General features: G+C 46.8%; 1 protein-coding gene and 1 non-coding gene across 2 annotated transcripts in view; both read left to right on the top strand.

The window, feature by feature from the left end:
* SCARA5 (scavenger receptor class A member 5) overlaps window positions 1-23,854 on the top strand; it is a 133,414-nt gene that overhangs the window by 56,857 nt on the left and 52,703 nt on the right. The window contains exon 4 of the mRNA XM_004004436.6: window positions 21,016-21,690. Within this exon, the coding sequence (XP_004004485.1) occupies window positions 21,016-21,690 (675 nt within the window). The remainder of the gene's footprint in view (window positions 1-21,015; window positions 21,691-23,854) is intronic.
* TRNAC-GCA (transfer RNA cysteine (anticodon GCA)) lies at window positions 20,688-20,760 on the top strand. Its single transcript has one exon. It is a non-coding gene; the product is annotated as a tRNA-Cys (tRNA).

Genomic DNA, 23,854 nt, shown 5'->3' with positions numbered 1-23,854 from the left:
ACAACTAGGAAATTATTCCTAAATGGATCAGTCACAACTTTCCCCAGTTTTTCACTCCTACAGATAAGAATACAATGAATTTCTTTGTGCTACTCCATTTCCCTTCTTTTGGACTTTTCCTCAGGGTAAATTCCCAAGTGTGAGATTATTGGACAAAGGATGTGAACATTTTTGTGGCTCTTGATACATTTTGCCAAATTGTTTTCCAAAAGTATTTGACACTGTCATCAGCAGCGTATAAACACACAAGATTTCACCCGATTCTTGCCAGCATGATGTAGCACTGTCCCATTATTTTTAGAGAGTTTTCATTTTATTTTGCATTTCTTTGATAATGAATCATCTCATAAAGTTTTTTATATATTTGATTATTAACTGTATCATCTCTTAAGAAACTGCCTCGTTAAGGCTTTTTCTAGCTTACCTATGTGGCTAAATAAGTATCTACTACATGCTTATGGGGGACTAGGGAAGTTTAAGGCATGGTTCTTACCTTCCAGAAGCCTAAAATCAGCAGTCACACTTATTTAGTCATTGCTGATTTCTTTGTACTCAGTCCACTGCTTTGCACATTTTCTGTGTTCAATAAAAATTTTGTTGCATGTAGTTTAATCCCAGGTAACATGTTTATTTTTTGCAGTTCAGAGATCTGTATTCCATTCAAAGAAATGCAGGCTCTGAATCCAAAAGGAGGCTGAATCCCAGAGAGATAGCCTGGACCCGATAATCTTACATGCGTAAGGATGGGGCCCGTGCTCCAGCATAGGGAAGGTGTGCTTGACAGTAATTTTAGAGCAAGATTCAGGGTTTGAGGTTGGCAGAATGAGTAACTATGTGATACCGCTGCTCATCAGAAGCTATCGCAATCAAAGCCATATTAATAGAGGGACAATGTGTAGAATAAGGGAGCTGACAGTCCCATCTAGACAGCTCCTCAGTGTCATTTTTCTTTCTCTTTTCAGTTTTTTATTTTGAAAATCATTTTAAACCTACATTGTATTATGAGTGTCTATGTACCCTTCACCTTGGTCCATCAATTGTTAACATTTGGCTGCTTTTCCTTCTCTCTCCCATCCTCTCTCATTGTTATTACTATTTTTGTTTTATTGTGGAACCATTTGAAAGTAAGTTGTAAACTTCACTCCTAAATACTTCCATATGAATTTCCAAGAACAAGGAAGTTTTCCTATATTACCACTTAGAGTTTTTACATTTAGAAATTTTGTATAGGAACAGTACAATCATAAATATATAGTCCATAATTAACTTTCTTTAATTGCTCCAGTAGCTGAAGCTCCAATACTTTGGTCACTTGACGCAAAGAGCCGACTCATTGGAAAAGACCCTGATGCTGGGAAAGATTGAGAGCAGGAGGAGATGGGGGCAACAGAGAATGAGATGGTTGGATGGCATCACTGAATTAATGGACATGAGTTTGAGCAAACTCTGGGAGATAGTGAAAAACAGGGAAGCCTGGCGTGCTGCAGTCTGTGGGGTCTCAGAGAGCCGGACACCACTTAGCGACCGCACAACATCCTTTATAGCAATTTTTTAAACCTACTGCAGGATCCAAGCTTCTGCTGAAACTCAGCATCTGAATAGAAACTCAGAGAGAAAGTCTTGGGTGAAGTAGAGAAGAGTAGCTTTTCTTGCTTTGCCAGGCAAAGGGGGCCATAGTGTGCTAATGCCGTCAAGACAGTGTGGCCCACCCGGGGGCGGGCAGTGAGGAGGTTTACAGTGCTCAAGGAGCAGAGCGTGATCAGCTCGTGGACAGTTCTTGGACTGGTTGGCATCAAGGTGAAGTTGCAGGCATCATCCACCCTCTGGCTTCAGCAAGCCTAGGGCCCATGCTCCTGGGGTCAGCAGTTTTCATCTGGAGGGGTTGGTCTGCTTCCCGTAAAAACAGCTCAGGAGTGTGTGTCAGGCCTTCCTATCTTTCAGGGACGGGGTGTTTGGTGACTCTGCTCTGTGACAGATTTATAGTCTAGGTCATTACTAGTTCCTCGCCCCAACAGCTATTCTTTGTTTAACCATCTTCCCTTTTCCCAATCATTAACTCTCGAATCAGCATTTTACTTCAGAAGACAAGGATGCAAGGGCTTGTACACAGTTTCAGCCAGGACTACTCATTCAGTTACCGTGTTCCTCTAGACTTTCTTTTCTCTGAAATCACTCCTAGCCATTGACTGTTTTTCATGACAAGGATATTTTTGAAGAACACTGGTCTGGTGCTTGGCATAATATCTCTGTTTGAGTTTGTTTCTTTCTCTGTGATTAGATATCAGTTAAACATTCATGGCAGGACCATTTCATAAACCTTGTTCAGTGAATCCCACTGAGGGAGTATTATGTCATTTTGTTCCTTATTGATGATGTTGACTTTGATCACTTGGTTGAGGGCTTCATTTACTGTAAAGGTACCTTTTATTTCTTTTCTAATTCAAAGTGGTGGAGACTGTGGTACTGTCTAGATATACTGTACATATACAACAGTGTCTCACTTAATCATTTCATCATCCACTGATAATTCTTGCCTGAATCAGTTATCACGAGTCTGGTCATAAAATGGTATTTTTCCTAGCCCACGCCAGTGGCACTAGAATGGACGCAGACCCTGGAGTGCTGAGGCTGGCTTCAGTTATGTGTATCTTTCTTCAGTTATGAATTGTGATGTCAATAGCTTGATGTTGGCCATAGCAAGAGTATTTGTTAATACACCTCAGAAGTTGGCAAGCACTACAAAGTGGGATTTTTGCTTTTCCCTCAGAGAACTGGTTGTTAAACATTTACTGTGGGATGCAGATAAGCTGAGACACATTCAAGGGAGAATGGTTTTGGTGGTGAGGGAATTTGAAACCTTAAGGAAAGGGAATCTGTAAAACTATTACATTAATTTAAAAATAATAATAAAAGGAGGGACTTCCCTGGTGGTCCAGTGGTTAAGACTTCACCTTCCAATGTAGGGGGTATGGGTTCGATCCCTGGTCAGGGAACTAAGATCCCACATGGCGTGTGGCCAAAACAAAAAAAAAAACAAAAAACAAAAAACAAAAAAACCAGAAGCTATATTGTAACAAATTCAATAAACACTAAAAACTGTCCACATCAAAAAAAAAAATCTTAAAAACAAAAGGAAAGGGAATCTGTCTTCAAATCTTAAAATGATGACCTTGTGGGGAATCTTTGTTATTGAGGAGAGAAGACAAAGCTAGTGCAGGTGATGGAATCCCAGTGGAGCTATTTCAAATCCTGAAAGATGATGCTGTGAAATGCTGCACTCAATATGCCAGCAAATTTGGAAAACTCAGCAGTGGCCACAGGACTAGAAAAAGTCCATTTTCATTCCAATCCCAAAGAAAGGCAATGCCAAAGAATGCTCAAACTACCGCACAATTGTACTCATCTCACATGCTAGTAAAGTAATGCTCAAAATTCTCCAAGCCAGGCTTCAGCAATATGTGAACCGTGAACTTCCTGATGTTCAAGCTGGTTTTAGAAAAGGCAGAGGAACCAGAGATCAAATTGCCAGCATCCGCTGGATCATTGAAAAAGCAAGAGAGTTCCAGAAAAACATCTATTTCTGCTTTATTGACTATGCTGAAGCCTTTGACTTTGTGGATCACAATAAACTGTGGAAAATTCTGAAAGAGATGGGAATACAGACCACCTGACCTGCCTCTTGAGAAACTTATATGCAGGTCAGGAAGCAACAGTTAGAACTGGACATGGAACAACAGACTGGTTCCAAATAGGAAAAGGAGTACATCAAGGCTGTATATTGTCACCCTGCTTATTTAACTTCTATGCAGAGTACATCATGAGAAACGCTGGGCTGGAAGAAGCACAAGCTGGAATCAAGATTGCTGGGAGAAATATCAATAACCTCAGATATGCAGATGATACCACCCTTATGGCAGAGAGTGAAGAGGAACTAAAAAGCCTCTTGATGAAAGTGAAAGTAGAGAGTGAAAAAGTTGGCTTAAAGCTCAACATTCAGAAAACGAAGATCATGGCATCCGGTCCCATCGCTTCATGGGAAGTAGATGGGAAACAGTGGAAACAGTGTCAGACTTTATTTTGGGGGGGCTCCAAAATCACTGCAGATGGTGACTGCAGCCATGAAATTAAAAGACGCTTCCTCCTTGGAAGAAAAGTTATGACCAACCTATATAGCATATTCAAAAGCAGAGATATTACTTTGCCGACTAACGTCCGTCTAGTCAAGGCTATGGTTTATCCTGTGTTCATGTATGGATATGAGAGTTGGACTGTGAAGAAGGCTGAGCTCCGAAGAATTGACGCTTTTGAACTGTGGTGTTGGAGAAGACTCTTGAGAGTCCCTTGGACTGCAAGGAGATCCAACCAGTCCATTCTGAAGGAGATCAACCCTGGGATTTCTTTGGAAGGAAGGATGCTAAAGCTGAAACTCCAGTACTTTGGCCACCTCATGCGAAGTGTTGACTCATTGGAAAAGACTCTGATGCTGGGAGGGATTGGGGGCAGGAGGAGAAGGGGACGACAGAGGATAAGATGGCTGGATGGCATCACTGACTCGATGGACGTGAGTCTGAGTGAACTCCAGTAATTGGTGATGGACAGGGAGGCCTGGCGTGCTGCGATTCATGGGGTCGCAAAGAGTTGGACACGACTGAGCGACTGAACTGAGAGAAGGGAACCCATTAACACCCCAGGCAGTGTGCGTCCCCACCACCCACTCACCTTCCAGCAGAGCTGAGGGGCGTGGCACCAGAGGGCAGAGGTGGGTGGGGGAGGGGAAGCTTCTCACTCTGATCTTGGAGAAAACAGTGTGGATGCAGTTCTGCGAGGTGCAGAGGACGCAGAGCTCATGGCTCTCATATCCTTGGTAAAGTGGGTACAGAGTTACTTCTAAGGATGATGGGTAAAGCAGGCCTGGGTGTCAAAGAACATGAAGACAGTTTTGAATAGCAGCTAAGGGGATTTCTTCCAGCCTACCAACCCACACAAGCAGATCGATGCCAGGTATATTCCGACAGCGCAAGGATGGGCCAGGTCAGCACAATTCTTCTCTGAGGTCCAAGAGGTTAAAGCAAGGGAAGGAGGGTGATGGAGCTGCCCGGGGTTTGTCACTGATGAGTACAAAGTAGGAGAACTCCCTAGAAGCCCCAGGCATTTGAAAGTAGTTCTGACTCCCAGTGCAGCCGTGAATCAGGCATAGCTGGAGGAGGTCCGGAGGAGGTCGAGTTACCAGGATCAATCTGCCTATTGACAGTGGCAGGTCCCTCTTGATGGGAAGCTAACAGGCTTGGTGGTGCTGGTGGTAGGAGAGAGGGGAGTCAGTGTTCGATTTCTTTGGAAAGCATCCAGTGATTACCAGGTCCCAGGGGAAGCGGTAGGGAAGGGTCATCACCCTCTTCATCCCACAGCGCCCCAGTGGGTGAAGAACCATGGGTTCAGAGTGCCAGTGAGTCACAAACAGGAGGAAGATGAGGGATAAAAGGTGTGTGGGACTGGGTGTCACTGGCTGACGGTGGAGAAAACGTTTCTTTTCACTGCCCTCAGTTCTTCACTTAATGTAAATGAGGATTCCATGCTGGTGAAAGGATAAAATTAGGTAAGGCACATAGCAGTGTTTTGTACATGTCAAGCTCTATACAACTCTTCAAAGTACCATCATGACTATTAATGTCAAGTTTTTTGATAATCAGTGAAGGAAGAGAAGGTACCTAGAGTAGAAGGTTGCCTGAATACCAATAGTGTGAATTTGACTGGGACTTCTCCATAGATCTGGGGGTTTCTTTTCACATGTTTGATTTCCTCAAATGAGATGATATTTACATAAAACACATAGCAGGGTGCCTGGCCAGTAGTAAGCACTCAAATAGAGTTTACCCTTATCTTCAATCTCACAACCACCTCCTGAGATAGATGTTAATTCTATTTTTAGAGGAAAAGGGGGAAACTCAGAACAATAACTTATCTTGTCTAAGAGCAGCAAGGGAAATCGTGGACAGGATTCAAACCTAGGCCTTTGCACTCTTAAGCTTGGTATTCCTTTCGTTCTAATCTATGTGTGAGGACCCATCCAATTTCAGAGTCTATGAAATCCTCAGTTCTACTTCCTGTATATAATCTGCACTTCATACTAAGATGTCAATTTTTGAAGAACTGTACACATGAGGTGCATGCAGTGTTCTTTTTAAAATTACAGTATATTACAAATCGTCATTAAAATCATTCCCTTTTGTAGAAAAGACTCTGAACCTACATAATCCCACATTGTGATTGGTGATTGTCACTGGCACAATTTTCATATGACTCTTTCACAATACTAAATATTTTTGCAGTACTAAAGATATCCAGTCTAATCACGCAGGATACTCTGGGGACCAATTAATATTTCAAAATAATTCATACTCGTGGAGTAAATGTTTTTAATTGGAAAAAATCTGCCTCTTTGGGTAAAATGCTTTTCCATTATTATCAGTGGTGATTCGCATGGATGGGTGGATGGATGGGTGGATGGGTGTTTTGACCAAAAAAAGATGCACAATGTGTGAGAGCTGTGAGTTGTTTTATTTGGGGGCAAAATGAGGACTGCAGCTCGGGAAACAGCACCTCAGTTAGCTCTGAGAGACTGCTCCAAAGAAGCAGTGGGGGAAGGTCAGTATATAAGATTTTAATGAAGGGAGAGTTTAAAATAATCAAGTCCTTACTTTCGAAAGGGTTTTCTGCTAGTCACGAGGAGCTGATATCACCATGAGGGATTTACTGCTTTTCTAGATATGAGGTGATGCAAGGATTGGGATCATGAAACCAATTCCTAAAACTATCTATCTAAAGACCTATGCCACCAGCTTCCCTGGAGCACAGAGTGCTTCACTCTCCACCCTGAATTCCCTTCAGGGCGTGTTGAAGGTTGGCAGCTGCAGCAGCAAAGGGTTCAATCTCTGCAGGGGCAGATGGCAAATGTGCTTGGCAACCACCAGTGTATAGTTGACAGGTGGATGGATGGGTGGGTTGATAACACATTCTGGTTTCCTGGACAGCAGTGTGATACCATATTGATAGAAAGAGATAGAAACTGGGTCTTATGATATGTGAGCCCAAGCCCTGATTCTGCCACCAACTATTAGATGACCTGGGACATTTCCATATCACCTTTATCAGCCTTTGTTTCCTCTTGTGAAATTGAGAAGTACATGATTCTTAAGGTCACTTTTAGGTCAAAGCATCCATGATCTAACTGTGCCAGGAGTCTGAATTCTAAAGAACAAAGATACGAGAGATCTGACACGTTGGCTGCAAACGTCATGTTCTGAAAAAGGAAACCCAGTAAAGTGCTGAGATTCCTGGCAAGTCTGGCCCAGATTCCTCACGTGCTTTTTTGTGAGAATAATTTCCAACCTCCTTAAAATACTCTGACAGGCTCAAGAAGCAAAGAAAGATGGATCTGAGGAAACCTGCCAATGGGAAGAGTTCACATCACTCCAACCAAAAGCCGTGTGGAAACCCTAGGGGACTGCTCCTGAGCTGTTTGAAAACAAGCACTGATGGAACAGATTGTCCAGAAAGATAGAAACACAGAAACATCCTCGCTGCCTTCGCTGATTTCAGACGATGGCCTCATGTGACTGCTGCTGGGGAGGCAGGCTGGAGAGATGGAGGGGAGCATCAGGAGGGCCCCACTGGAGCCGGGGAATGATCCATGCATGGAATACAGCAGAAAGTCACATAGTATTTTGTATTATTATCCGTGATAATTCACATGGATGTGTGGATGGATGGATGGATGGGTGGGTGGGTTGATGGATGAATGGATGGGTGGATGGATGGATGGATGGGTGGATGGATGGATGGATGTGTGGATGGATGGATGGATGAGTGGGTGGGTAGGTGGGTAGGTGGGTTGATGAATGGGTAGATGGATGGATGGATGGATGAATGGATTCAATCTGGATTTGCCATTCACTAGTAGTGTTTTTTTGAACAAGCCACTCAATCTCTCTAAGCTTCATCTGCAGAACTGGGCGTATGAACATGTCATGTATTCTTTTCTGAAATGGCCAGGTGGATGTGGCCCTGAGAGGAGACAGGTTCAGGCCGAGGTTCTTGTACTCACAGATACCAGAGATGGGAGGCACGCAGGCCACACGGAACCTCGTGGGGAAGGGGCGTCAGAAGGCAGAAACAGGAGTGAGGGGAACAGTCGGGCCCCAGCCTTTATTGGGATTTCTGTGAGAAAGGCAAGGCAGTTCTAGCTAGTTTGAATAATTTTGGTGGACTGTGGGCTATAGAGGTGTTCTCTAGTTGCCTTGGTACCCAACATTGGGAAGATTGAGGCAGAGAAATATTGTTTCTTGGGGGCAGAGAAAAGAGGTGTAGCTCCAGATTGGATAGAAAAGGTCCCTTTGCATCTCTGAGAATTGGCCAGCTTCAGGAGGAGCAGTCTCTCCCCAGCCAGAAAAGTTTCTTAAGATGTCAGAATATCATAATACACAGAAAATCATTATATATACAGGCATACCTCAGAGATCATGCGGGTCTGGGTCCAGACCACCACAATAAAGTGAATATTGCAATAAAGTGCATCACATGAATTGTTTGGTTTTCCATGTGTATAAAAGTTATGTTTATACTATCCTGTAGTGTATTAAGTATGCAATGGCATTGTGTCTAAAAAAAACAACGTACATACCTTAATTTAAAAATACTGCATTGCTGAAAAATGCGAGGGCTTCCCTGGTGGTCCTGTGGTTAGGATTCTGTGCACTCCCACTGCAGGGGGCATGAGTTCAACCCCTGGTCGGGGAACTGAGATCTCACAATATGCATGGTGTGGGCAAAATATAAAATAGAAGAAAATAATGCTCACCATCATCTAAGCCTTCAGAGAGTCATAATCTTTTTGCTGGCAGGGCAGGGGAAGGAGGGAGAAGGATTGAAATATGGCAAGAATCACCAAAAAGCGATGCAGAGACGCAAAATGAGCAAACGTTGGGAAAATGACACTTGCTTGATGAAGGGTTACCACAAACCTGGAATTTGTACAGAGCACAGTATCTGCGAAGTGCAGTAGAGCAAGGGGTGGTAAAACAAGGCATGCCTGTACGTACACACACACATACAATGCAAGACACATCTCATCTGAGAAACTAGATCTTTGACTGGTGATCTCAAAGGATCTCAAAAGGTAAAATACATGACAACACCCAAATTAAAAGACTGAAAATATTAATTTATTTTTGGCTGTGCTGGGTCTTCGTTGCAGTGCAGGCTTTCTCTAGTTGCAGCGAGCAGGGGCTACTCTCTACTTGCAGGCCACAGCTTTCTCATTGCGGTGGCTTCTCTTGTTGCAGACCACGGGCTTTCGGCACGAGGGCTTCAGTAGTTGCAGCACGTGGGCTCAGTAGTTGCAGCTTCCAGGTTCTAGAGCTCAGACTTGGGAGCTGTGGCCCACAGGCTTAGTTACTTCTCAGTATATGGGGTCTTCCCGGACAAGGGATCGAACCTGTGTTCTCTGCATGGGCAGGTGGATTCTTATCCACTGGACCACTTGGGAAGCCCAGGTTTTTATTTCTTTATAGCTATGTTCCATTAATAAGTCTTTGAGGGCCACTTTCTAGAAATAACTGCAATAAAGGGTGTAACAGGGGCTTGGAAATCAACACCCGCTGTTACTGTCCACCCCAGCTTCTTTCCAGTTAATCTCTAGTAAAGGGCCTCACTTATATGGGTTAAATTGCATCCCCTCAACATTCAAGTGTTGAAGTCCTAACCCCCAGTACCCCAGACTATGACTGTATTTAGAGACAGGCCTTTTAAAGAGGTGATTAGAGTCAGATGAGGTCACCAGGTTGGGCCCTAAATCAATATGATTAGTGTCTTTATAAGGAAAGGAGATTAGGACACAGACATGCACAGAGGGAAGGCCACGAAAGACACAGGATGAATGAAGCCAGCTACAAGCCAAGGAGAAAAGCCTCCAGGAGAAATCAGACCTGCTGACACCTTGATCTTGGACTTACAGCCTCCAGAACTATGAGACAACTGGTTTTTAATTTCTGTTATTTAAGCCATGGAGTCTGTGCTATTTTGTTATGGTAGCCCCAGGAAAGTAATATACCACTTATTTGTTTTTTTTAAAATACATTTTAAAAAGAAGGAAAAAATAAGGACAGATAAAGGGATAGTTAGGGAGTTTGGAATGGACAGGTACACACTGCTATATTTAAAATAGAACCAACAAGGACCTACTGTACAGCACAGAGAGCCCTGCTCAGTGTTACGTAGCAGCCTGGATGGGAGGGAGTTTGGGGAGAATGGATACATGTATATGTATGGCTGAGTCCCTTTGCTGGACACCTAAAACTGTCATAACATTGCTAATGGGCTATATTCCAATATAAAATAAAAAAGTTTTTTAAACGACCCATAAAAGGAAGAAAGGAAACCATAATAACAAAAAGCATACCCACGTGTAGAACGGTTTTTAGATCTGCTTCTCTCAGGATGGGGCTTCCCGTGTGGCGCTAATGGTAAAGAACCTGCATGCCAGTGCAAGAGACACAGGAGATGTGGGTTCGATCTCTGGGTGGGGAAGATCCCCCTGAAGAACAGAATGACTACCCACGCCAGTATCCTTGCCTGGAGAATTCCATGGACAGAGGAGCCTGGCAGACTACAGTCTATGCGGTCGCATAGAATCGGACACGACTGAGTGACTAAGGACACACGCATGCACCCCATCAAAATGCTGGACTTCCTGAAATTGTTCGTAATGATTTCAGATACTCTGGCCTCTGAAGTGAGGGTCCTGGGAAGAGCCTCCTCAAGAAGAGCCTTTTTCATCATAATTTGTCTTGGATCCCATTTCCACGGTCATCAAGACTGAATTATCAGAGACTCCATTGGCTTGGACCACCAAAGGGAACGCTTGTGCCAGGAGCACAGAGCACCCAGCACACCTCTGGGGAAAGTAACCAACATATTGGTGGGGTTTTTCTTCCTCTGAGGTTGTGCCAGGCCATCCTAATGTGGATATCCATGGCTGTCCACTGGCTGGCAGTCAGCCTCCGCTCCGTGCATCCCCCAGTCCAGTGTCTGTGATCCTCCATGGGCCAGAGACAGGTCTATGTATACAGGCTGGGCATCTGGGTTGCGCCATTTCAGAGATGCCATCTGCACCCTTCATGCTTGTTTCTTGGATCCTACCTGAAGGACCTAAAATTGGCCACTGGACTTACTTAGGGAGCCCTCTCGTCCCAGAACTGACAAAGGCCACTGCACACAGGCATTCAGGACAGCACACCCAAGTGGGTAAAGCGTGTGGCCCTGGGAGCCGCTGGTTGATGAGTCTTCAGGTGAACAGAGCATCAGAAAGCTCTGGCCACCTGGGCAAAGACTTCTGGTTTCCTTCTCAAAGGCCTCCTGCTGCTCTGAGCTGGGGCTGCAAGCTCCCGGCTGTCTTCTGTGTGAGTGCAGGGGATGGTGGGCTGCAGATAAAGAAGCCAGTCTCCAGCCTGTAGACGCTAATCCAGGACATGCTGCTGAGTGAGCTTGGAGCGGGGACATGTGATACTGGGTAGGCCAGAAAGGTTTTCAGGTGAATAAGCTCACCCCAAATTTACCAGGGTGGCTCAGATGGTAAAGAATCTGCCTGCAATGCAGGAGACTTAGGTTCGATTCTTGGGTCGGGAAGGTCCCCTGGAGAAGGGGCTTCTGGGCTACCCGGTCCCATATTCTTCCCTGGAGAATCCCATGGACAGAGGAGCCTGGCGGGCTGCAGTCCATGGGGTCACAGAGTCAGGCATGACTGAGCGACTAACACTAACACTCTCAAACTTACCAATCAGCTGCTTCCCTCTTCGGGTCCTTATACATGTCCTCTCATACCTCACCTCCCCCGTCTGCTTCATTTCCCCTGCCTCTGCCCTTCATTTACAAAACACACATTCAAAAATAAAATAATCCAAAATTTCCAGAGAGCGAGAGCAGGGCAGTAAGCCCCAGGCATGGGGCCCTTTCGCATGTGGGGCCTTGTCACACACCACAGGCTGGCCCTGGTTTCCTCCTACCTCTTGGAAACTGGGGAGCCCTAGTGAAAATGTGCATCAGTTTAAGTGTTAAAGATCTACCGATAACCTCTCTAATATGCAATTTGGAATGAGCATTATGGTCCACTTTTAAATGAATTTTCTATTAAAGTCACATGTATCCAGATCTCAGGAAATCCAGCCCAGTGTTACAGACTTCCTGAAAGAAAGCCCCCTTTCTTGTCTCTTTCTTGGTGCTTAAATTGAGGTGCCTGACTTGCAGTTTCATTTCAGCCCCATCTTTCCCCAGCTCTGCCCTCAATGTGTCTTCGTGCATGCTCAGTTGTGTCCGACTCTTTGCGACCCCAGGGACTGTAGCCCACCAGGCACTTCCGTCCATGGGATTCTCTAGGCAAGAATACTGGAATACGTTGTCATTTCCTTCTCCAGGGGATTTTCCCGACCCAGGGATCGAACCCTCATCTCCTTCGTCTCCTGCATTGGCAGGTGGATTCTTTTACCATTAAGACATCTGGGATGCCCCTTAACGTGACGCTCTGTGAACTCTGATACCCACCTTCCTCCCATCAGCATCATGAGCCTAAATGAGGACAAGGCCAGGATGGCTGCATAGGACAGTGAAACAGACAGGCAGGTCCACCTCCTACTCACAGATGGACTTGAGTTACTCACTGCGTCGCTTCAGTTTCAATTTTTCATCTGTGAAATGGTGATACCATCTGCCTGTAGGCTTGGGAGGACCACACAGTTATATGGCCCCTGACCGCATTCTAGAATCTGCTCCCCTCCTCCATCGGCCTTCTCCATCAGACTAGGATACCAGTTCTCCATGCCCCCCACCCCTCGACACCCAAACCACTAACAGTTCATTCTCACTTCTAAGGCTGATGCAGGACTTCTGCTCGGGTGGCCTGGAAGAAAGGGGGAGAGATACTTTCCGCTGTTTGTTTTGTCTAAGGGTGGGGCCAGCAGGGCCTTCATAAACCAAGCATCTTGAGCTTCCTTTCACTCTTTCCTACCTTCTGAAGCTCCTTCATCTGAACACAGGCAGAATTCCTACTTCACAAGTGTGCTGGGAAGATGAAACGAAGTCACTCCTAACAAGAGACTGAAGCTGAGTTTGGCATATTTTTGTTCAATCGCTGAGTCGTATCCGACTCTTTGTGACCCCACAGTCTACAGCATTGTCCTTCACTATCTTCTGGAATTTCCTCAAATTCATGTCCGTTGAGTCGGTGATGCCATCCAACCATCTCTTCCTCTGTCGCCCCCCTTCTCCTCCTGCCCTCAGTCTTTCCCAGCATCAGGGTCTTTTCCAAGGAGTCGGCTCTTTGCATCAGGCGGCCAAAGTATTGGAGCTTCAGCTTCAGCATGTGGTAGGTGCTTAATAAGTGTCATCTCCTATCCTGCTCCCTCAAGTAGACTTTGGAGTTCAGTATGGGGCTGACCACCCCTGCAGCAGGTATGGAGGACAGAAGACTGGATAATGGGACCGATGACCCCAATCCATCCTTATTTATGCTTCTGGCATCTCTGGACTTCTCTGAGCCTCTTTCATTTTTGCTTTTTGAGGATATTAGGAATTCCTGCAGCACTGCCTACCTCCCCAGATGAATTATATTTAAAATTAAGGGAGATAATGAGTGTGAAACTTTATATAAAGATAAAGGATTATTAACACAAGTGCTCAAGGCTTAGGACTCCAAACCTCAAACAGAACCCTTTGCTTTTCTTCCTCCAGCTCACAGGTACCTCCCCTGCTCTGCTGGCACAGTGGGTGTGTCTGATGTGTTTGGGGAACGCAGCCTCTCTGATCAGTCTGGAGCACCTTGACTTCACCAGCATATGATTGTTTTTTAATGAGCATAAAATATGATTATGAAAAAAAAAAGATGATTATGAAACTGGGAGCCAGCCCAGGACTGGGGTCTGGGTGGGAAGGCTGCAGGAGATGTGTTTGTGTGACTCACCTAGCCCAGGGTGTGGCCTGACAGATATTCATCCATCAATCAAACATTATTACAAAGTGTACATGAACACATTCATTAAGATTCAGCAATTAGTACTGAATCAGAATCTGAATTAGAATCCATGATTCCTGCCAAGCAGCCTGACTCCCACCTGGGTTTATGATGGGGAACTCACTAACCTTCAAAGCTTATTCCCTATTTGTGCGTCTCTGTTAAAAAGTGTATTCTAGGGACTTCCCCTGTGGTGAAGACTCCATGTTTGCACTGCAGGGGGTGCAGGTTAGATCCGTAGCTGGGAAAAAATAAGATCCTGCATGCCACGTGATGTGGCCAAAAATAAATAAATAAATAATAAAATAAATTAAAAGTTTATTCTGTGCTTTTGATCCTTTCGGTTCAGTTCAGTTGCTCAGTCGTGTCTGACTCTCTGCAACCCCGTGGCTTGCAGCATGCCAGGTATCCCTGTCCATCACCAACTCCCAGAGTTTACCCAAACTCATGTCCATTGAGTTAGTGATGCCATCCAACCATCTCATCCTCTGTTGTCCCCTTCTCTTTCCCTCAGTCTTTTCCAGCATCAGGGTCTTTTCCAAAGAATCAGTTCTTCGCATCAGGTGGCCAAAGTACTGGAGTTTCAGCTTCAGCATCAGTCCTTCCAATGAACATTCAGGACTGATGGTGTCACAAAGGGAGCTCTGAACCCCAGTGACCTGAATCTAAAGTCAGTCTCCTCTGTCTACCAACTGTGTGACCTTGTGAGTTACTCGACCTCTGTGTGCCTCAGGTGCCTCGTTTGGAATATGAAGCTCATAACAACACTTACAGGCTTATTATGGAATTAAATGCATTAATATGGGAAGTACTTAGAACATGTCTGGCACAGAGTAAGGACTTGAGAGATGCCAGTAATTATTGTTACTCTATGATTTATCTCCCCTTTGTGAAAGTATGAAAGCTAAAGAATAGTTAGAGCAATTAAAAGTAAATACAGCAGGCAGAGAGATAAATGAACTGTTTGCATAAACATGAATTAAGAGTCACACTCAAGGAAGAATTGTTCCCTGTTGAGGACAGCAAACATCTGGAAGGGATTAAATGGGGCTAAGAGGGGGTGGGGCAGTGTGAGCCGAGAACACACTGTGACTGTTGCAAGGAGATAATTCATTGCTGGGGGCGGGTAAGTGACCCCAGAAGAGGGAGGCTGCTCTGGGCTTCTACAGCATCACTGGATACCCAAAGAGTATTTACTCCTTCAACTAATTTTGTTCTGATTAGACTGAGTACCTAAAATACCTATATCATTCATTTGAGCTAATTCATTAAGTTAAAAAAAAAACAAACCCAGAAATCAAATTGTAAAGATAGGTAATGCATTGCCTTGAGAAAGTCACTTCTAAAATACAAGTATACTAACATAAAATAACAGGCTACCATTTTGTATCTATGACATTAACCATATGAAAATTGTAATACTCAGTGCATTGAGGTTTTATTGAAACTGGCACATTTAAAAATCTATAATGTACATGTATGTGTGTGTGCTAAGTCACTTCAGTCGTGTCCGACTCTTTGTGACCCCATGGACTGTAGCCTGCCAGGCTCCTCTGTCCATAAGATTTTCCAGGCAAGAACACTGGAGTGGGTTGCCATTTCCTCCTCCAGGCGATCTTCCCAACCCAGGAATCGAACCTGAGTCTCTTATGTCTTTGGTATTGGCAGCTGGGATCTTTACCACTAGCGCCACCTGGAAAGCCTACAATGTAATTACAAATAGGTATCACTTCTGGGAAGAGATTTGGCTAGAATTTTTTTCTTTTTGTGATTTGGTTGGAATTTTTAAGAGTTATAAAAATGTCTATAACTTTGGCTCTACTAATCCAGCTTCTAGGAATTTATTGGTAGGAAAAAATTCAAGAGAAGGAGGGACCTTTCTGCACTTGTTTTCCATGATTGAGAGTGGGTAAATTACCAGGCATCTCCCTCATGGGCTCTTAGGCAGCCATCAGAAGGATAATTATAAAGGACAGATGGGGAAAGTGTGAAATAATCATTCATAAATTTAAAAAGCACAGAAATTGAATTGTAAAGACTGGGTATGCATTTGGATGGAACTAGAAGAAAATGGAAAGGAAACCAGTGTTCTTTGTGGCAGGTTGTGAGATGGTGGAAGAATTTTTTTTTCTTTCTTTTATTTCAATTTATGTTAAAATAGGTTGTGCAATGAAAATTAATCAAAGACTCAGATGGACTCTCTAGGAAGGGGTAGCTGATTGTCAACCTTCACCATACAGGCGAGTTTCAGTCCAGTTTTCTGAGAGAGACGGGGTCTCAGATCTGAAAGCTGGGGGCTGACAGGCAAGGCGGGGGACCTTCCAGGGCATAGGGACCACCTGCAGAGGGAGGGAGGGGCTGGTGGGAGCTGGCAGAGAGTGGCTTTAAGGGAAACTGCCTCCTTCACAGTGTTGCCTCTAACAGGCCTGAGCTAATGAGCATTAAAATCAAGTAGTTGCACTGTTCCTCTTAGTCACTCACAATCCCAGTGTAAAAATCAGAATTAACAAACCTGGTGTTTACTGCTTCTGATGAGCTGTGGTGTTTCTCTGAATCTCAGAGCATCAAGAGCACAGGCTGACACTAAAATATCAGGCTTTCTGGTTTCCAACTGCTCTGTCTCAAATACCTGTCAATCAATCTGGTCGAATATCGGACAAACACAATCAGGTCCTGGCCTGCGATGACTTCTTAGGCAGACAATTCCTGTGGTTACTTGGGTTGTGATTGCATCATGGATTCATTTCCCCAGAACCTTTACTTCTATTGACAACTCTTTTTAAAAAATATTTCTTTATTTGGCTGCGTAAGGTGTTATTTGCAGCAGGCGGAATCTTTCGTTGTGCCCCATGGGCTTTCTAGTTGTGGCTCAGGCTTAGTTGCTCTTCAGCATGTGGGATCTCAGTTCCCTGGCCAGGGGTCAAACTCATGTCCCTTGAATTGCATGGTGGATTCTTAACCACTGGACCTTTCCAGGGAAATCCCTTGACAACTCTTTCACTAACTTTTCAGAGTAGTGGGGCAGTGAAGGGAACCGCTGGACCAGGAGTCAGGAAGCATGCGTTTTGCGTGAGGTATTCTGCATAGAAGTTAAATAAGCAGGGTGACAATATACAGCCTTGACAGACTCCTTTTCCTATTTGGAACCAGTCTGTTGTTCCATGTCCAGTTCTAACTGTTGCTTCCTGACCTGCACATAGGTTTCTCAAGAGGCAGGTCAGGTGGTCTGTATTCCCATCTCTTTCAGAATTTTCCACAGTTTATTGTGATCCACACAGTCAAAGGCTTTGGCATAGTCAATAAAGCAGAAATAGATGTTTTTCTGGAACTTACTTGCTTTTTTGATGATCCAGCAGATGTTGGCAATTTGATCTCTGGTTCCTCTGCCTTTTCTAAAACCAGCTTGAACATCTGGAAGTTCACGGTTCACGTATTGCTGAAGCCTGGCTTGGAGAATTTTGAGCATTACTTTACTAGCGTGTGAGATGAGTGCAATTGTGCGGTAGTTTGAGCATTCTTTGGCATTGCCTTTCTTTGGAATTGGAATGAAAACTGACCTTTTCCAGTCCTGTGGCCACTGCTGAGTTTTCCAAATTTGCTGGCATATGGAGTGCAGCACTTTCGTAGCATCATCTTTCAGGATTTGAAATAGCTCAACTAGAATTCTATCACCTCCACTAGCTTTGTTCATAGTGATGCTTTCTAAGGCCCACTTGACTTCACATTGCTGCAGAGTTCCAAAGAATAGCAAGAAGAGATAAGAAAGACTTCCTCAGCAATCAATGCAAATAAATAGAGGAAAACAACAGAATGGGAAAGACTAGAGATCACTTCAAGAAAAGTAGAGATACCAAGGGAACATTTCATGCAAAGATGGGCTCGATAAAGGACAGAAATGGTCTGGACCTAACAGAAGCAGAAGATATTAAGAAGAGGTGGCAAGAATACACAGAAGAACTGTACAAAAAAGATCTTCACAACCAAGATAATCACGATAGTGTGATCACTCACCTAGAGCATGCTGTTAGGCAGGTCATAAATATGCTCGTGGCTTCAGTCTCTTTATCTGTAAAATGGGGGAACTTTTTACCAAAGACTGCCTAGACTCAAAGTCAATGATGCAAGTCTGAAAAACTCAGTTTGGGCCATAGTAGAGAGTCTTCTGCCCAGAATGAAGTTGAAGACCCCTCTTCCAAACTTCGCCCAGTCTTTATACACCATGGAAAAAACAAATTTAGATCAAGCCCTACCCTGTAAGGGGATGTTGACACCCTGTTATGTGCAGAAGAGGTTAGCCAGGAGGTATGGAGGCTCAGAAGCTAGTCAAGAGACAGCTGATGAAGGAACTGCTGACTTTAACCAGAAGCATTGTTACATAGCCAGGATGTGATCACTGTCTTTGAGATTCTGAAGAGCTGTCTTGTGGGAAACGTAAAATTCACTAGCTTTCTGTGACCTCAGAGGGCAAAATCAGTGGTTAGAGAGTACAGGGAGGCAAATTTCAAGTCTGAACAGAATACAGAACATTCCAGCACTTAGAACTAACTGAAAGTGGAGAAAATGGGTATGAGCAGAGGTTGGGCATATGATTTTCTTGGAGATTAAAGTACTGAGTGGACACTTTAATTTTGTTGACTATTTTCATTTTTTTGTTTCTGGGTGTGCCATGTGGGATGCAGGATCTTAGTTCCCAGACCACGGGTCGGACCCTGCCCCCTGCAGTGGTAGTACTGGACTGCCAGGGACGTCTCAAGGGAGAATCTGAAGTGGGGCTCAAATGCCCCTCTAATGCTGTGAGCCTCTGGGTGTAATCTGAGATGACTTACATCCTCTAGGGCGGCCACCATAAATGCTGTGCACTGGCAGAAGCGTCAGCTCCAGCACCCACAAAAGCACCTTCCTCCGTCCCAGCTTGAGGTTCAGGAAAGAGCTAGTGTATATGGATCCTCTCATCACTCGAACAAGCTGTGTACCAGATTCCCCGGCTCTCTCCATCCCAAGATTTGCAAGGCAGAATTCCCTCTGTGCCTCCTTGGCCTCCACCTCCTACTCTGCCCCGCCCCCACTACTAGTTTCCACTTTTCTGGTGTGTAGATCAGAGAGGGAGACAAAGCTGTGGATAGTGCACAGCCGGTAGACCAGCATTCCTAGACATCCCAGGATGTACCAGGGTTTGCTGTGTCCCTAAGTGTTCCATGAGCATGCTGGAGACATCGGATGCTAGATGATAATGACTCAGAGGCACGCCCCTCCCCTTCATACTGTGAACTAGCTGCTTATAATCAAGAAAAGGAAACCTCTTTTTCAAAAGAAAAGGGTGGGAGACCATTGAGGTGGTTGTTTGCCTGAGGAGGGAAAAGCACACGTGCTAATTCACTCAGTTGTGTCTGACTCTTTGCGACCCCATACTGTAGCCTGCCCGGCTCCTCTGTCCGTGGGATTCTTTAGGCAAGAATACTGAGTGGGTTGCCATGCCCTCCTCCAGGGGATATTCTCCACCCAGGGATCAAACCTGAGTCTCTTAGGTCTCCTGCACTGGCAGATGGGTTCTTTACCACTAGCGCCATCTGGGAGGCCCCAGAGAAGGGAAGGTATGGATGTAAAAAAGCATCTCCCCCAGCCTACAGGGAATGGGACCCCGAATTGAGGAGTGGGAATTACCAGTGCTGCCGGAGCCTGGCTGAGTCTGCTGCTGGCATGGTCCCTTTAGGCAGTTCCAGAGCAGACTTGGAGGGCAGCATCTGGGTTCCAGAGCAGACTTGGAGGGCAGCATCTGGGTTCCAGAGCACGCAAGTCCTCTGGGTTGGAATCTTGTCTCCATGTCTTACTTGCTGTGCTTCCTGGGCCAAAGGTAACAGCTTTAGCCCTAAAGGGGGGGGGGGTGGTAAATAAGGGCCCTTTGGGGCTCTTTAGTTGCTCAATCGTGTCCGACTCTTTGCAACCCCACGGACTGTGCAGCCTGCCAGGCTCCTCTGTCCATGAGATTTCCCAGGCAAGAATACTGGAACGAATTGCCGTTTCCTTCTCCAGGGGATAAGGGTACCTCCCTTCTAAAGTGGAGAGGATGACACACAATATTGGAGGGTAAGCCTCGTGGAACTGCTGATGTCTGATCCTTTCCAAAATAAAAAAAAAGTGAGGAGAGAGAGACCAGTTCCTACGGATCAACCTCATCCATAGATAAGTCTGTGCGGGCTTGCGTGCGTGCGTGCGTGCGTGCATGCTAAGTCGATTCAGTCCTGTCGGACTCTTTGTGATCCCATGGACTGTAGCCCGCCAGGCTCCTCTGTCCATGGAATTCTCCAGGCTAGAATGGGTCGTCAGGCCCATCTCCAGGGGATCTTCCCAACTCAGGGATGGAACCTGCATCTTCTATGTCTCCTGCATTGGCAGGCGGGTTCTTTACCACTAGCGCCACCTGGGAAGCCCATAGATGAGTCCAGGGGTTCCCAAACTCAACCGCATCTTATAATTACCCTGGGCTCTTTTTAAAATTCCAAAGCCTGGGTCACCTCCCAGACCCATCCAAACACAATTTCTACAGGTGGGATCCCTGGCCGGGTGATTCTCACGGGCAGACGTGTTTGGGGACCATTGGCTGAACACTGTTTAGGGGATATGTTAAGGTGCTTCCCTGATGGCTGAGAGGGTAAAGCGTCTGCCTGCAATGCAGGAGACCCAGGTTCGATTCCTGGGTCGGGAAGATCCCCTGGAGAAGGAAATGGCAACCCACTCCAGTATTCTTGCCTGGAGAATCCCATGGACGGAGGAGCCTGGTAGGCTACAGTCCACGGGGTCACAAAGAGTCGGACACGACTGAGCGACTTCACTAAGGCGCTCAGCCTTAGCCACTTCTGCTTTTCCTTCCTCTCACTGAGCGTCTTCTGCCGGGGCGGGGGTTGGCGGAGGATCTCCGCAGCCGTCTCATCTCTCCCCCTCCTCCTTCTCCATCTCCGCAGTGTCCAGGCCCCGGAGCTCCCCGGACGACCTGAAGGCGCTGACTCGGAACGTGAACCGGCTGAACGAGAGCTTCCGGGACTTGCAGCTGCGGCTGCTGCAGGCCCCGCTGCAAGGGGAGCTGAGCGAGCAGGTGTGGAAGGCGCACGACGCGCTGCAGAACCAGTCGGACTCGCTGCTGGCGCTGGCGGGCGCGGTGCAGCGCCTGGAGGGGGCGCTGTGGGGGCTGCAGGCCCAGGCGGCGCAGAGCGAGCAGGCGGTGGTCTTGCTGCGGGAGCGCGCGGCCCAGCAGAGCGACGCGGCGCAGCTGGAGCTCTACCAGCTGCAGGTGGACAGCAACCGCAGCCAGCTGCTGCTGCGGCGCCACGCCGGCCTGCTGGACGGGCTGGCGCGCCGGGTGGGAGCCCTGAGCGACGAGCTGGAGGACGTGGGCGGCGCGCTGCGGGGCCTCAACCTCAGCCTGTCCTACGACGTGGCCCTGCAGGGCACGCGGCTGCGGGACCTGCGCGTGCTGGTGAGCAACGCCAGCGAGGACGCACGCCGCCTGCGCCTGGCGCACCGGGGCTTGGAGCTGCAGCTCAAGCAGGAGCTGGCCGTGCTCAACGGTGTCACCGAGGACCTACGCCTCAAGGACTGGGAGCACTCCATCACGCTGCGCAACATCTCCCTGGCCAAAGGTACTCCCCTTTCCGCCACCCACCGGGCCCTTGGGGACTGCGAGGGCCCCTCCCTCTCAGCGCTTCTTCCCACATGATGCACATGACTCCCCCAGACCTGGAAGTCCCGCTCCCTCCCCAAGCTCCACACCTCCTTTATTAAGTCTTGCCCTCAAAGACCCTGGAGTGTCCCATCGAAATGGATTATGCGCATTTCCAGGCCTGCACAGGATAAAGGTCCTCCGTGCCACCCCGCTCCTCCCCCCAGACAGCACACACTCAGTGTTCACACCCCGAGCCATAAGAATGGCCAAGGGTAGCTCCCGGGGCCCTGGGTGGTCAGAGCCTTGGATGTGCCAGCAGGAGCCTCCAGGAGTTTGGGGTTGGGGAGGAAAGCAGGGCTCCAACTGGGGATAGGGAGGTGCTCCCCCAGTGTCCTGGTGCTTGCATTGTGTTGGGTTGCATCCCAGACATCTACAAGCCCTGCACTTGCCCAGCTTTAAGATCAAAGAGAGAGCCTGGAGTCAGCAACAGGAACATGGGTGGTTTACCGGAAAGGGAAGCTGACAAGTCTGAAGCAAGGTTCTGGAGCGACTCCTCACTGTGTGTGGCAGACATCTGGCAGGTCCTGGCAGTGGTCTTTGCTCCTGGGGGCAGGGGAGATTGCCAGTTATAGGGGGATTTGGTGTGGGGTGGGCTCATTGGTTACCAGGGAAACCAGCATAGAGGCACGCCCCTCGCCTCCCCTTTGATAAGCTGTCACTAGCTAGGGCCCAAGGTGAGTATGCAGAAGGTCAATGATGTGAGTAGGTGTGGGTGAAGCAGGCATTGGTCAGGTGGGGGATGGACAGAGAGCAAGAGAACAGCCATCTTGGGTGGCTTGACCATACACAGGTGGAGCTACAAAAAGTGGGAGAATTCCAAATTTGAACCTGCCCTTCCAGGCTGTTATAAAGCCATAGTTCATCCAGGTAGAAGATATTTTATTTTCTTTAACAGTGTGTTAGCTTCATTTTCCACTCTTACATATAATGGCAAAAATGGTGCAGGCCTCCATTCGACCTGTTGCTCCAGGTCCACAAACATCAGCATCTTTACAGCCAACCTCCCTCTCTTGCAAACCTGACTGACTGCACCCCTACTCACCTCTCCCCAATTCCTTCCCACCGCTGTCCACCCTGCACATCACTGTCAGAAGCATAGTTAGTGAAATGTACTTTTCCTGCACGAGCCGCTGCTCAGAACCTGCCATGACTGCCCCGGAGTCTGCCAGGTTCACCAAAAGTCCTTAGGCTGACAGTGGACAGTGATAATACCACTTTGGACACCAGCTCTGTTGGGTACCAGGCCAAGGGTAACTCATAGAATGTCTTTTATAAACAATCACGAGATTCAGGAAGCTGCTCACAGTGGCAGTCTGGGAGGTGATGGGACAGGATTTGAACCCCAGCTTTTCTGACTACAGAGACAATGTGCTTTCTGCTGCATCCCTGTCCCCAGCCTGTCTTTCCTGCCGTCTCCTCCACCTGGTCCCCTGTACCAGAGCTCAGTCTGCAGGGGCCAGTCGAGCAATGTCAATGCGTACAGTGACTTTGGTGTCAGGGGAATAGTAAGGGTTATGACAGGTCTGGCGCATTTTGGCCTTGGCATAGACAAGGTCTTCCCATTTTTTCCAGAGAAACCAGAAATGTGGAATGTTCTAGAAATTTTTTAATTGTTTAACTCTGTGGGCCAAATACAACATATCTGTGGTTCCTGTGTGGTCCGCAGACAGCCAGCTTACACCCGCTGCCCTATGTGAAGCATCCAGCCCAGTGGGACGTGTCTTGTCCCTGCCCTGGAGACACACCCCTCCTTGCCCACTCCCCCGGCTTTCCTCCAGCCATTCCTCCCACTGCAAAGCCCCCTTCTTCTTCCTCCTCATCCAGACCCCACTGCTCCTTCCCATCTCACTCAGACCCACCTCCTCCAGGAGCCCCCTGGCCTCTCTAGTTCACTGAAGTCTCCCTCCTCTGAGATTCTGTATTTATCAGAGCAGAAAGTAGTCATGATGGAGACTTCTACTTGCATAAAACTTTCCAAGTCCGGTTTATAATAATAAAACATCATTTGGTTTTAAAGTGGGTCCCCATCACCAGCTGTGAGCTTGGTTGAAGGCAGGGTTCACTGGAGAGCCAATAGGATT

This window comes from Ovis aries, chromosome 2 (assembly GCF_016772045.2).
Source record: "Ovis aries strain OAR_USU_Benz2616 breed Rambouillet chromosome 2, ARS-UI_Ramb_v3.0, whole genome shotgun sequence".
Classification (NCBI taxonomy): Eukaryota; Metazoa; Chordata; class Mammalia; order Artiodactyla; family Bovidae; genus Ovis; species Ovis aries.
The sequence above is the reverse complement of the archived record's forward strand: the minus strand, read 5'-3'. Positions and strand labels throughout refer to the sequence as shown.